Here is a 14231-nt window from a genome sequence, read left to right as displayed (position 1 = left end):
ACATACAGAATAAAACAGCAATAACGAGGTGAATAAATACACACACAGAATAAAACAGCAATAACAGCAATACGGTGGTGAATAAATACACACACAGAATAAAACAGCAATACGGTGGTGAATAAATACACACACAGAATAAAACAGCAATAACGAGGTGAATAAATACACACACAGAATAAAACAGCAATAAAACAGCAATAACGGTGAATAAATACACACACAGAATAAAACAGCAATACGAGGTGAATAAATACACACACAGAATAAAACAGGAATAACGAGGTGAATAAATACACATACAGAATAAAACAGCAATACGGTGGTGAATAAATACACATACAGAATAAAACAGCAATAACGAGGTGACAGAATAAAACAGCAATAACGAAATAAATACACATACATAAATACACACACAGAATAAAACAGCAATAACACACATGGTGAATAAATACACATACAGAATAAAACAGCAATAACGAGGTGAATAAATACACACACAGAATAAAACAGCAATAACGAGGTGAATAAATACACACACAGAATAAAACAGCAATAACGAAATAAATACACACACAGAATAAAACAGTGGTGAATAAATACACACACAGAATAAAACAGCAATACGGTGGTGAATAAATACACAAACAGAATAAAACAGCAATACGGTGGTGAATAAATACACACACAGAATAAAACAGCAATAACGAGGTGAATAAATACACACACAGAATAAAACAGCAATAACGAGGTGAATAAATACACACACAGAATAAAACAGCAATAACGAGGTGAATAAATACACACACAGAATAAAACAGCAATACGGTGGTGAATAAATACACACACAGAATAAAACAGCAAATAAATACACACACAGAATAAAACAGCAATAATGAGGTGAATAAATACACACAGAATAAAACAGGAATACGGTGGTGAATAAATACACACACAGAATAAAACAGCAATACGGTGGTGAATAAATACACATACAGAATAAAACAGCAATAACGAGGTGAATAAATACACACACAGAATAAAACAGGTGGTGAATAAATACACACACAGGTGGTGAATAAATACACACACAGAATAAAACAGCAATAACGAGGTGAATAAATACACATACAGAATAAAACAGCAATACGGAATAAAACAGGTGAATAAATACACACACAGAATAAAACAGCAATACGAGTGAATAAATACACACACAGAATAAAACAGCAATACGGTGGTGAATAAATACACACACAGAATAAAACAGCAATACGGTGGTGAAACAGCAATGAATAAATACACACACAGAATAAAACAGCAATAACGAGGTGAATAAATACACACACAGAATAAATAAATACACACACAGAATAAAACAATAACGAGGTGAATAAATACACACACAGAATAAAACAGCAATAACACACACAGAGGTGAATAAATACACACACAGCAATAAAACACACAGAATAAAACAGCAATAACGGGTGAATAAATACACACACAGAATAAAACAGCAATAAATACACACACAGAATAAAACAGAATAAATACACACACAGAATAAAACAGCAATAAATAAATACACACACAGAATAAAACAGGTGAATAAATACACACACAGAATAAAACAGCAATAAGGTGAATAAATACACACACAGAATAAAACAGCAATAACGGTGGTGAATAAATACACACACAGAATAAAACAGCAATAACGAATAAAACAGCAATAACGTGAATAAATACACAGAATAAAACAGCAATAACGGTGGTGAATAAATACACACACAGAATAAAACAGCAATACGAAATAAATACACATACAGAATAAAACAGCAATAACGAGGTGAATAAATACACACACAGAATAAAACAGCAATAACGAGGTGAATAAATACACACACAGAATAAAACAGCAATACGGTGGTGAATAAATACACACACAGAATAAATACAGCAATAACAGCAATACGGTGGTGAATAAATACACACACAGAATAAAACAGCAATAAAATAAAACAGCAATACGGTGGTGAATAAATACACACACAGAATAAAACAGCAATAACGAGGTGAATAAATACACATACAGAATAAAACAGCAATACGGTGGTGAATAAATACACACACAGAATAAAACAGCAATAACGAGGTGAATAAATACACACATAGAATAGCAATACGGTGGTGAAACAGCAATACGGTGGTGAATAAATACACACACAGAATAAAACAGCAATACGGTGGTGAATAAATACACACACAGAATAAAACAGCAATAACGAGGTGAATAAATACACACACAGAATAAAACAGCAATAACGAGGTGAATAAATACACATACAGAATAAAACAGCAATAACGAGGTGAATAAATACACACACAGAATAAAACAGCAATAACGAGGTGAATAAATACACACACAGAATAAAACAGCAATACGGTGGTGAATAAATACACACACAGAATAAAACAGCAATACGGTGGTGAATAAATACACATACAGAATAAAACAGCAATACGGTGGTGAATAAATACACATACAGAATGAAACAGCAATAACGAGGTGAATAAATACACATACAGAATAAAACAGCAATAACGAGGTGAATAAATACACACACAGAATAAAACAGCAATACGGTGGTGAATAAATACACACACAGAATAAAACAGCAATAACGAGGTGAATAAATACACACACAGAATAAAACAGCAATAACGAGGTGAATAAATACACACACAGAATAAAACAGCAATACGGTGGTGAATAAATACACACACAGAATAAAACAGCAATAACGAGGTGAATAAATACACACACAGAATACACACACAGGTGAATAAATACACACACAGAAAAAACAGCAATAACGAGGTGAATAAATACACATACAGAATAAAACAGCAATACGGTGGTGAATATACAATACACACACAATAAATACACACACAGAATAAAACAGCAATAACGAGGTGAATAAATACACATACAGAATAAAACAGCAATACGGTGGTGAATAAATACACACACAGAATAAAACAGCAATAACGAGGTGAATAAATACACATACAGAATAAAACAGCAATACGGTGGTGAATAAATACACACACAGAATAAAACAGCAATAACGAGGTGAATAAATACACACACAGAATAAAACAGCAATAACGAGGTGAATAAATACACACACAGAATAAAACAGCAATAACGAGGTGAATAAATACACACACAGAATAAAACAGCAATACGGTGGTGAATAAATACACACACAGAATAAAACAGCAATACGGTGGTGAATAAATACACACACAGAATAAAACAGCAATAACGAGGTGAATAAATACACATACAGAATAAAACAGCAATACGGTGGTGAATAAATACACATACAGAATAAGGTGGTGACACATACAGAATAAAACAGCAATAACGAGGTGAATAAATACACATACAGAATAAAACAGCAATACGAGAATAAAACACAGCAATAAAAATACACACAGAATAAAACAGGAATACGGTGGTGAATAAATACACACACAGAATAAAACAGCAATACGGTGGTGAATAAATACACATACAGAATAAAACAGCAATACGGTGGTGAATAAATACACACACAGAATAAAACAGCAATAACGAGGTGAATAAATACACACAGAGAATAAAACAGCAATACGGTGGTGAATAAATACACACACAGAATAAAACAGCAATAACGAGGTGAATAAATACACAAACAGAATAAAACAGCAATACGGTGGTGAATAAATACACACACAGAATAAAACAGCAATACGGTGGTGAATAAATACACATACAGAATAAAACAGGAATACGGTGGTGAATAAATACACACACAGAATAAAACAGCAATACGGTGGTGAATAAATACACACACAGAATAAAACAGCAATAACGAGGTGAATAAATACACACACAGAATAAAACAGCAATAACGAGGTGAATAAATACACACACAGAATAAAACAGCAATAACGAGGTGAATAAATACACATACAGAATAAAACAGCAATACGGTGGTGAATAAATACACATACAGAATAAAACAGGAATAACGAGGTGAATAAATACACATACAGAATAAAACAGCAATACGGTGGTGAATAAATACACATACAGAATAAAACAGCAATAACGAGGTGAATAAATACACACACAGAATAAAACAGCAATAACGAGGTGAATAAATACACACACAGAATAAAACAGCAATACGGTGGTGAATAAATACACACACAGAATAAAACAGCAATAACGAGGTGAATAAATACACATACAGAATAAATACACACACAGAATAAAACAGCAATACGGTGGTGAATAAATACACACACAGAATAAAACAGCAATAACGAGGTGAATAAATACACACACAGAATAAAACAGCAATAACGAGGTGAATAAATACACACACAGAATAAAACAGCAATACGGTGGTGAATAAATACACATACAGAATAAAACAGCAATACGGTGGTGAATAAATACACATACAGAATAAAACAGCAATACGGTGGTGAATAAATACACACACACAGAATAAAACAGCAATAAAAATAAATACACACACAGCAGCAATAACGAGGTGAATAAATACACACACAGAATAAAACAGCAATACGGTGGTGAATAAATACACACACAGAATAAAACAGCAATAACAGCACATAACAGCAATAACGGTGAATAAATACACACACAGAATAAAACAGCAATAACGAGGTGAATAAATACACACACAGAATAAAACGGCAATACGGTGGTGAATAAATACACACACAGAATAAAACAGCAATAACGAGGTGAATAAATACACATACAGAATAAAACAGCAATAACGAGGTGAATAAATACACATACAGAATAAAACAGCAATAACGAGGTGAATAAATACACACACAGAATAAAACAGCAATACGGTGGTGAATAAATACACACACAGAATAAAACAGGAATACGGTGGTGAATAAATACACACACAGAATAAAACAGCAATACGGTGGTGAATAAATACACACACAGAATAAAACAGCAATACGGTGGTGAATAAATACACACACAGAATAAAACAGCAATAACGAGGTGAATAAATACACACACAGAATAAAACAGCAATAACGAGGTGAATAAATACACACACAGAATAAAACAGCAATAACGAGGTGAATAAATACACACACAGAATAAAACAGCAATACGGTGGTGAATAAATACACATACAGAATAAAACAGCAATAACGAGGTGAATAAATACACACAGAATAAAACAGCAATAATGAGGTGAATAAATACACACACAGAATAAAACAGCAATACGGTGGTGAATAAATACACATACAGAATAAAACAGCAATAACGAGGTGAATAAATACACATACAGAATAAAACAGGAATACGGTGGTGAATAAATACACATACAGAATAAAACAGGAATACGGTGGTGAATAAATACACATACAGAATAAAACAGCAATAACGAGGTGAATAAATACACACACAGAATAAAACAGCAATAACGAGGTGAATAAATACACATACAGAATAAAACAGCAATACGGTGGTGAATAAATACACATACAGAATAAAACAGCAATACGGTGGTGAATAAATACACACACAGAATAAAACAGCAATACGGTGGTGAATAAATACACACAGAATAAAACAGCAATAACGAGGTGAATAAATACACACACAGAATAAAACAGCAATACGGTGGTGAATAAATACAGAGTAAAATAAGACAGAAGGAGACTTGATTTGGATCGTTGACCTCCAAAATCTAATCAGGTGTAGAACTTTATAGGGTGATGCTGCACTTTTATATAATATTTCATTCTATGTTAGTAATATAACTGATATGTATAATGAATATGTATGAGAAAATCAATTCTTACATACACCTACAACTATAGGAATAATTAAGTCAGGTACATTTATATAGATAAAAGGTGATTTTACAATACAAGGTGACACCAACCTGGTCTTGGATGGTATAGGCATCTCCCATCACTATGGCAACCTCCACATCACACATACTCTGGATGATAGACTGTAACAAAGACATTATGGTGGCATAATTTACTAAACTTTCACTCAAATGTACCTGTCAAAATGTATGGATCTCAGCATTAAATAACTGTTAAGTTGTTAATGAGGTATTCCAGCAGCAGCATTCATACAATTCCAGGGCCTGTATGTGAGATGGAAGGCACAATTTATTCCTGGGCCTGTATGTGAAATGGAAGGCACAATTTATTCCTGGGCCTGTATGTGAGATGGAAGGCACAATTTATTCCTGGGCCTGTATGTGAAATGGAAGGCACAATTTATTCCTGGGCCTATATGTGAGATGGAAGGCACAATTTATTCCTGGGCCTGTATGTGAGAAGGAATATTACTTACCACAATACATTCTTGTGCCTGTATGTGCGGAACGCGGTCACAGACTGTGTTAAGGATCTGTAAGAGCTGTGGGAACAATTCCACATACTTCTCTTCCCCAGCTGGTCTGTAATTACCATACAGCATGATTCAATTCTTAAATTTGTTTAATTGTTCTCCAACATTCTCACCCTAATTTGTTAGTAAGCTGTACAAACTATGTTAATTGTACTTCAACCTTCTCACCCTAATTTGTTAGTAAGCTGTACAAACTATGTTAATTGTACTTCAACCTTCTCACCTTAATTTGTTAGTAAGCTGTACAAACTATGTTAATTGTACTTCAACCTTCTCACCCTAATTTGTTAGTAAGCTGTACAAACTATGTTAATTGTACTTCAACCTTCTCACCTTAATTTGTTAGTAAGCTGTACAAACTATGTTAATTGTACTTCAACCTTCTCACCCTAATTTGTTAGTAAGCTGTACAAACTATGTTAATTGTACTTCAACCTTCTCACCCTAATTTGTTAGTAAGCTGTACAAACTATGTTAATTGTACACCAACCTTCTCACCCTAATTTGTTAGTAAGCTGTACAAACTATTTTAATTGTACTTCAACCTTCTCACCCTAATTTGTTAGTAAGCCGTACAAACTATGTTAATTGTACTTCAACCTTCTCACCTTAATTTGTTAGTAAGCTGTACAAACTATGTTAATTGTACTTCAACCTTCTCACCCTAATTTGTTAGTAAGCTGTACAAACTATGTTAATTGTACTTCAACCTTCTCACCTTAATTTGTTAGTAAGCTGTACAAACTATGTTAATTGTACTTCAACCTTCTCACCCTAATTTGTTAGTAAGCTGTACAAACTATGTTAATTGTACTTCAACCTTCTCACCCTAATTTGTTAGTAAGCTGTACAAACTATGTTAATTGTACTTCAACCTTCTCACCTTAATTTGTTAGTAAGCTGTACAAACTATGTTAATTGTACTTCAACCTTCTCACCCTAATTTGTTAGTAAGCTGTACAAACTATGTTAATTGTACTTCAACCTTCTCACCCTAATTTGTTAGTAAGCTGTACAAACTATGTTAATTGTACTTCAACCTTCTCACCCTAATTTGTTAGTAAGCTGTACAAACTATGTTAATTGTACTTCAACCTTCTCACCCTAACTTGTTAGTAAGCTGTACAAACTATGTTAATTGTACTCCAACCTTCTCACCCTAATTTGTTAGTAAGCTGTACAAACTATGTTAATTGTACACCAACCTTCTCACCCTAATTTGTTAGTAAGCTGTACAAACTATGTTAATTGTACTTCAACCTTCTCACCCTAATTTGTTAGTAAGCTGTACAAACTATGTTAATTGTACACCAACCTTCTCACCCTAATTTGTTAGTAAGCTGTACAAACTATGTTAATTGTACTTCAACCTTCTCACCTTAATTTGTTAGTAAGCCGTACAAACTATGTAACTAAATTATAGCTTTGTACTCAGATCTGTCAGCTGTACAAAATCTCTTACAGAATTGACCCTGAATTTAGAATATCGTATTTTCCAGACTATAAGCCGCAACTTTCTTCATCTTAAGTCGGGCGAGCAGCTTATATACCTGTTCAGCTTATATGTGGACAAAAAAAAATTCTACAAATGAAATAAAAAAAAATTGATGCATACCTAAACGGACAGTACAGAGTTTTTGATGAGTACCTGCCCATCATGTGTTTGTGACAGATCGTCTAGAAATGTAATATACATGGACGATTGAAGATTGAAATAAAAGTAAGACTATTGTGGAGTTAATTAATCATATTAAAAAACACTATACATTGCTTTAACTTTTGAGGTTACTTTAAAGTGGAAGTTTACAATAGCCTTTTGTATCCTGAGACAGATATGGTCATCGGGTTGTAGGTCAAATTCTAGAATGACCACCGTGCTTGTTTATGAAATGAATGGCTTCTTGTAACTTACAAGAAGAAATAATATGGGACTATAAGAATTTTTTCAGCACCTAAGGGCCTTTGTTCATGTTGAACATTAAAGACACCAATGGAGAGATTGTTAAGTAAACAGTAGGTAATGTCTGGCCCTATATCTAGGCATAGACAATCTTTGAAAGGTCCCAATCTAAACAAAGTTGATATTTGCTATTTTATGTTTTTTGAAATACATTAATAAAATAAAGGATTATTATTATTTATTATTCATTTTCAACCTTTATTAAAATTTTCACTGACAATCAAATTGCCCTCCGTTGTCTGTTATATCAATGAACTTTGGTCAACAAAGTGGTCACCACATCATAAGAAAGGTACCTGGTGTGGTTTATATTCTAGTGTGACTAATATGTGTATCAAACTGAAATAATTATTAAAAATTGACCCTGCAACTTAAACACTGGTGCGGATTATAACCCGGAAAATATGATAAGCTTTTACCCCGATTTGCTAACGAGCTGAAGAAAAGGTCTCTATTAATGTTCATTTATCTTGACTTGTAAGTGAACTTTACAAAATATCTGACTGAGAACTTACCCAGATTTGTTAGTGAGCTGTAAAGTGGCACATTTAATGGAAGGTTGTGAGAGGACATAGGCGAGGAGGTTCAACATCTTGCTGGCGTATGGTGAAGCGATCCTTTCTTCGAGCTCCTCTACTGCCTCACCATCTCCCTTGTCCTCTAACCGAGTTACCTTCATCGTCTGGAAACTCTCTATCACAATGTCCAGCACACACCTAAACGGGAGGTAATTACACAGAAAATTCTAGCTACAAGGTATCAATGAAAAAATCATGATAAACATTTCAATATCTTGTCTTTAAGTAAAAATGTTTTCTTGGATATCAATGTCAACTGATGGTTAAGTTGCAGTAATTGTGACTTAAAAGGCCAAGACACCTTAGCAATAGGTGTAGGTGTTAAATATTACTTTTACTAGTGTGCTGAGTTTATTCTCTCATCAACAGCCAATGTCATTTTCGGGCAGAATCTCCTTGCTAGCTACCTCTCTGAACAACATACAGGAGGCCCATTACATGTGATCCAGATTAACTGGGGTGAGGTGTCTTGCCAAAGGACACACCCACTACAGCAATGAAACCCTGAGGTTGCTAAGTCAAAGGTTCTACAATACGAACTATTGCAGCACCTCTCTGACTTATGTCAGGTAATTATAAACTTTTTATATACAATCTCATCAGTTTGTCCTATATTTGTCAGTGATGATAAATAAAATGTATTTTTATGTCGGTCATGAGGTGAATTAATACAAGAATTTCAACCTTTAATCTGGTAGCTTTGGGGTCATTGTATTCATTTTGGGGAAATGTTTATCTGATGAACATGAGGTGTGGGAGAAATGTTTATCTGATGCACATGAGGTGTGGGAGAAATGTTTATCTGATGAACATGAGGTGTGGGAGAAATGTTTATCTGATGCACATGAGGTGTGGGAGAAATGTTTATCTGATGAACATGAGGTGTGGGAGAAATGTTTATCTGATGCACATGAGGTGTGGGAGAAATGTTTATCTGATGAACATGAGGTGTGGGAGAAATGTTTATCTGATGCACATGAGGTGTGGGAGAAATGTTTATCTGATGAACATGAGGTGTGGGAGAAATGTTTGTCTGATGGACATGAGGTGTGGGAGAAATGTTTATCTGATGCACATGAGGTGTGGGAGAAATGTTTATCTGATGAACATGAGGTGTGGGAGAAATGTTTATCTGATGCACATGAGGTGTGGGAGAAATGTTTATCTGATGGACATGAGGTGTGGGAGAAATGTTTATCTGATGGACATGAGGTGTGGGAGAAATGTTTATCTGATGGACATGAGGTGTGGGAGAAATGTTTATCTGATGGATATGAGGTGTGGGAGAAATGTTTATCTGATGGATATGAGGTGTGGGAGAAATGTTTATCTGATGGATATGAGGTGTGGGAGAAATGTTTATCTGATGAATATGAGATGTGGGGAAATGTTTATCTGATGAACATGAGGTGTTTAGAAATGTTTATCTGATGAACACGATGAGGAGTGGGAGAAATGTTTATCTGATGGACATGAGGTGTTTAGAAATGTTTATCTGATGAACATGAGGTGTTTAGAAATGTTTATCTGATGAACATGAGGTGTTTAGAAATGTTTATCTTATGGACATGAGGTGTTTAGAAATGTTTATCTGATGAACATGAGGTGTGGGAGAAATGTTTATCTGATGGATATGAGGTGTGGGAGAAATGTTTATCTGATGAATATTAGGTGTGGGAGAAATGTTTATCTGATGGACATGAGGTGTTTAGAAATGTTTATCTGATGAACATGAGGTGTGGGAGAAATGTTTATCTGATGAACATGAGGTGTTTAGAAATGTTTATCTGATGAACATGAGGTTTTTAGAAATGTTTATCTGATGGACATGAGGTGTTTAGAAATGTTTATCTGATGAACATGAGGTTTTTAGAAATGTTTATCTGATGGACATGAGGTGTTTAGAAATGTTTATCTGATGAATATGAGGTGTTTAGAAATGTTTATCTGATGAACATGAGGTGTTTAGAAATGTTTATCTGATGAACATGAGGTGTTTAGAAATGTTTATCTGATGGACATGAGGTGTTTAGAAATGTTTATCTGATGAACACGATGAGGAGTGGGAGAAATGTTTATCTGATGAACATGAGGTGTTTAGAAATGTTTATCTGATGAACATGAGGTGTGGGAGAAATGTTTATCTGATGAACATGAGGTGTTTAGAAATGTTTATCTGATGAACATGAGGTGTTTAGAAATGTTTATCTGATGAACATGAGGTGTTTAGAAATGTTTATGAACATGAGGTGTGGGTGGGAGAAATGTTTATCTGATGAACATGAGGTGTTTAGAAATGTTTATCTGATGGACATGAGGTGTTTAGAAATGTTTATCTGATGGACACGATGAGGAATGGGAGAAATGTTTATCTTATGGACATGAGGTGTTTAGAAATGTTTATCTGATGAACATGAGGTGTGGGAGAAATGTTTATCTGATGAACATGAGGTGTTTAGAAATGTTTATCTGATGAACATGAGGTGTTTAGAAATGTTTATCTGATGGACATGAGGTGTTTAGAAATGTTTATCTGATGAACACGATGAGGAGTGGGAGAAATGTTTATCTGATGAACATGAGGTGTTTAGAAATGTTTATCTGATGGACATGAGGTGTTTAGAAATGTTTATCTGATGGACACGATGAGGGGAGAAATTTAGGATGGACATGGGAGAAATGTTTATCGGAGTGGGAGAAATGTTTATCTGATGGACATGAGGTGTTTAGAAATGTTTATCTGATGAACATGAGGTGTTTAGAAATGTTTATCTTATGGACATGAGGTGTTTAGAAATGTTTATCTGATGGACATGAGGTGTGGGAGAAATGTTTATCTGATGAACATGAGGTGTTTAGAAATGTTTATCTGATGGACATGAGGTGTTTAGAAATGTTTATCTGATGAACATGAGGTGTTTAGAAATGTTTATCTGATGGACATGAGGTGTTTAGAAATGTTTATCTGATGAACATGAGGTGTTTAGAAATGTTTATCTGATGGACATGAGGTGTTTAGAAATGTTTATCTGATGAACACGATGAGAAATGTTTATCTGATGGGAGGTGTTTAGAAATGTTTATCTGATGAACATAAGGTGTTTAGAAATGTTTATCTGATGGACATGAGGTGTTTAGAAATGTTTATCTGATGAACATGAGGTTTGGAAGAAATGTCTATCTGATGAACATGAAGTGGGGAGGGGGAGTGTTTGTCTTGTGAACATCAAGTAGCAAGGGATGTTAACTTGGTGATTAGGAGGTGTTGGGAAATGAGAACATGTGAACATAGAGGTGTAACAATGTTTTTTTTATGGTGACAAAGAGGGGTGGAGAAATTTTTATCAGGAGACTTTTAAATCAATATGTTTATCTAAAGACCAAGATTTGTTTACCTAAGGACCAAGATCTGTTTACCTAAGGACCAAGATCTGTTCACCTAAGGACAAAGATCTGTTCACCTAAGGACCAAGATCTGTTAATCTAAGGACCAAGATCTGTTAATCTAAGGACCAAGGTCTGTTTACCTAAGAACCAAGATCTGTTCACCTAAGGAACAAGATTTGTTGACATTAGGACCTAGATCTATTTACCTAAGGACCAAGATCTGTTTACCTAAGAACCAAGATCTGTTCACCTAAGGAACAAGATTTGTTGACATTAGGACCTAGATCTATTTACCTAAGGACCAAGGTCTGTTTACCTAAGAACCAAGATCTGTTCACCTAAGGAACAAAATTTGTTGACATTAGGACCTAGATCTATTTACCTAAGGACCAAGATCTGTTTACCTAAGAACCAAGATCTGTTCACCTTAGGACCAAGATTTGTTACCTAAGGACCAAGATTTGTTCACCTATGGACCAAGATCTGTTTACCTAAGGACCAAGATTTGTTTACCTAAGGACCAAGATTTGTTCACCTAAGGACCAAGATCTGTTCACCTAAGGACCAAGATCTGTTTACCTAAGGACCAAGATCTGTTTACCTAAGGACCAAGATCTGTTCACCTAAGGACCAAGATCTGTTTACCTAAGGACCAAGATCTGTTCACCTAAGGACCAAGATCTGTTTATCTAAGGACCAAGATCTGTTCACCTAAGGACCAAGATTTGTTCACCTAAGGACCAAGATCTGTTTACATAAGGACCAAGATTTGTTTACTTTAGGACCAAGATCTGTTTACATAAGGACCAAGATTTGTTTACATTAGGACCAAGATTTGTTTACCTAAGGACCAAGATCTGTTTACATAAGGACCAAGATTTGTTTACTTTAGGACCAAGATCTGTTTACCTAGTGATCAAGATCTGTTCACCTAAGGACCAAGATCTGTTCACTTAAGGACCAAGATCTGTTTACCTAAGGACCAAGATCTGTTAACCTAAGGACTAAGATTTGTTAACCTTAGGACCAAGAACACAGCAACTTTACCTTGTGACCACAAGAGCAATGTGTGCTGACAAATCTGACAGTTGCCAACAGACACGACGTAGGACATGCTGAAGGGGTTGACAAGTGGAGGTGGACAGTAGCTGGATTACTTCCTGCAGTTGAGGCGTCGCTGCATACAGGTGCATGCTCCATAACTTACGCACATTAATGGCTTGTGAGGACTCTGCTGCACTCAGCGGCTGAAAAAGTAAAAAACTTATATTGCTGATTGTCATGAAATACAGAACCACTAGTGACTTTACAAATCCAATTCGACAAAATGATGTAAAGATCTCATAGTCTGACAATGTATATGTCACTATAATGTTATCCTCTTTCTCTTATGCTTCTGGGGACAGTTATTACTATTTCTCTCTAGTGTTAAAGAGGTTTATTATCACTATTTATACACGAGAAAACCTTACAAGCTATTTAGTATAGGATATTTCTTCTTCATCCAATGGTGTCCTAATGTGATTTTCTTTCTCTTCTGACAATACCCTAGTGTGATATTTAGCATCAAGTGATATCATATTTAAAGGGGTTCATATTCAAAGGGAGATTATCTTACTGAATATAAGTATGTGGAGGTTTATCTTACTGAATAGAAGAAGGTGGAGGTTTATCTTACTGAATAGAAGTATGTGGAGGTTTATCTTACTGAATAGAAGTATGTGGAGGTTTATCTTACTGAATAGAAGTATGTGGAGGTTTATCTTACTGAATAGAAGAATGTGGAGGTTTATCTTACTGAATAGAA

At 34.6% G+C, this 14231-nt stretch overlaps 1 protein-coding gene across 1 annotated transcript in view; it reads right to left on the bottom strand.

Moving 5' to 3' along the window:
* The window catches only part of LOC132561640 (protein virilizer homolog), a 99551-nt gene that overhangs the window by 20155 nt on the left and 65165 nt on the right, over positions 1-14231 (bottom strand). Inside the window, exons 27-30 of the mRNA XM_060226343.1 lie at positions 13472-13671; positions 8975-9175; positions 6443-6548; positions 6018-6089 (exon numbers count right to left, since the gene is read on the bottom strand). Coding sequence (XP_060082326.1) covers positions 6018-6089; positions 6443-6548; positions 8975-9175; positions 13472-13671 — 579 coding nt within the window. The remainder of the gene's footprint in view (positions 1-6017; positions 6090-6442; positions 6549-8974; positions 9176-13471; positions 13672-14231) is intronic.

The sequence above is a fragment of the Ylistrum balloti genome, unplaced genomic scaffold (assembly GCF_031769215.1).
Source record: "Ylistrum balloti isolate Yb309-2 unplaced genomic scaffold, AGI_CSIRO_Ybal_v1 Utg371248, whole genome shotgun sequence".
Taxonomy (NCBI): Eukaryota; Metazoa; Mollusca; class Bivalvia; order Pectinida; family Pectinidae; genus Ylistrum; species Ylistrum balloti.
Note: the sequence above shows the minus strand (reverse complement) of the source record. Positions and strands in the feature narration are given on the sequence as shown.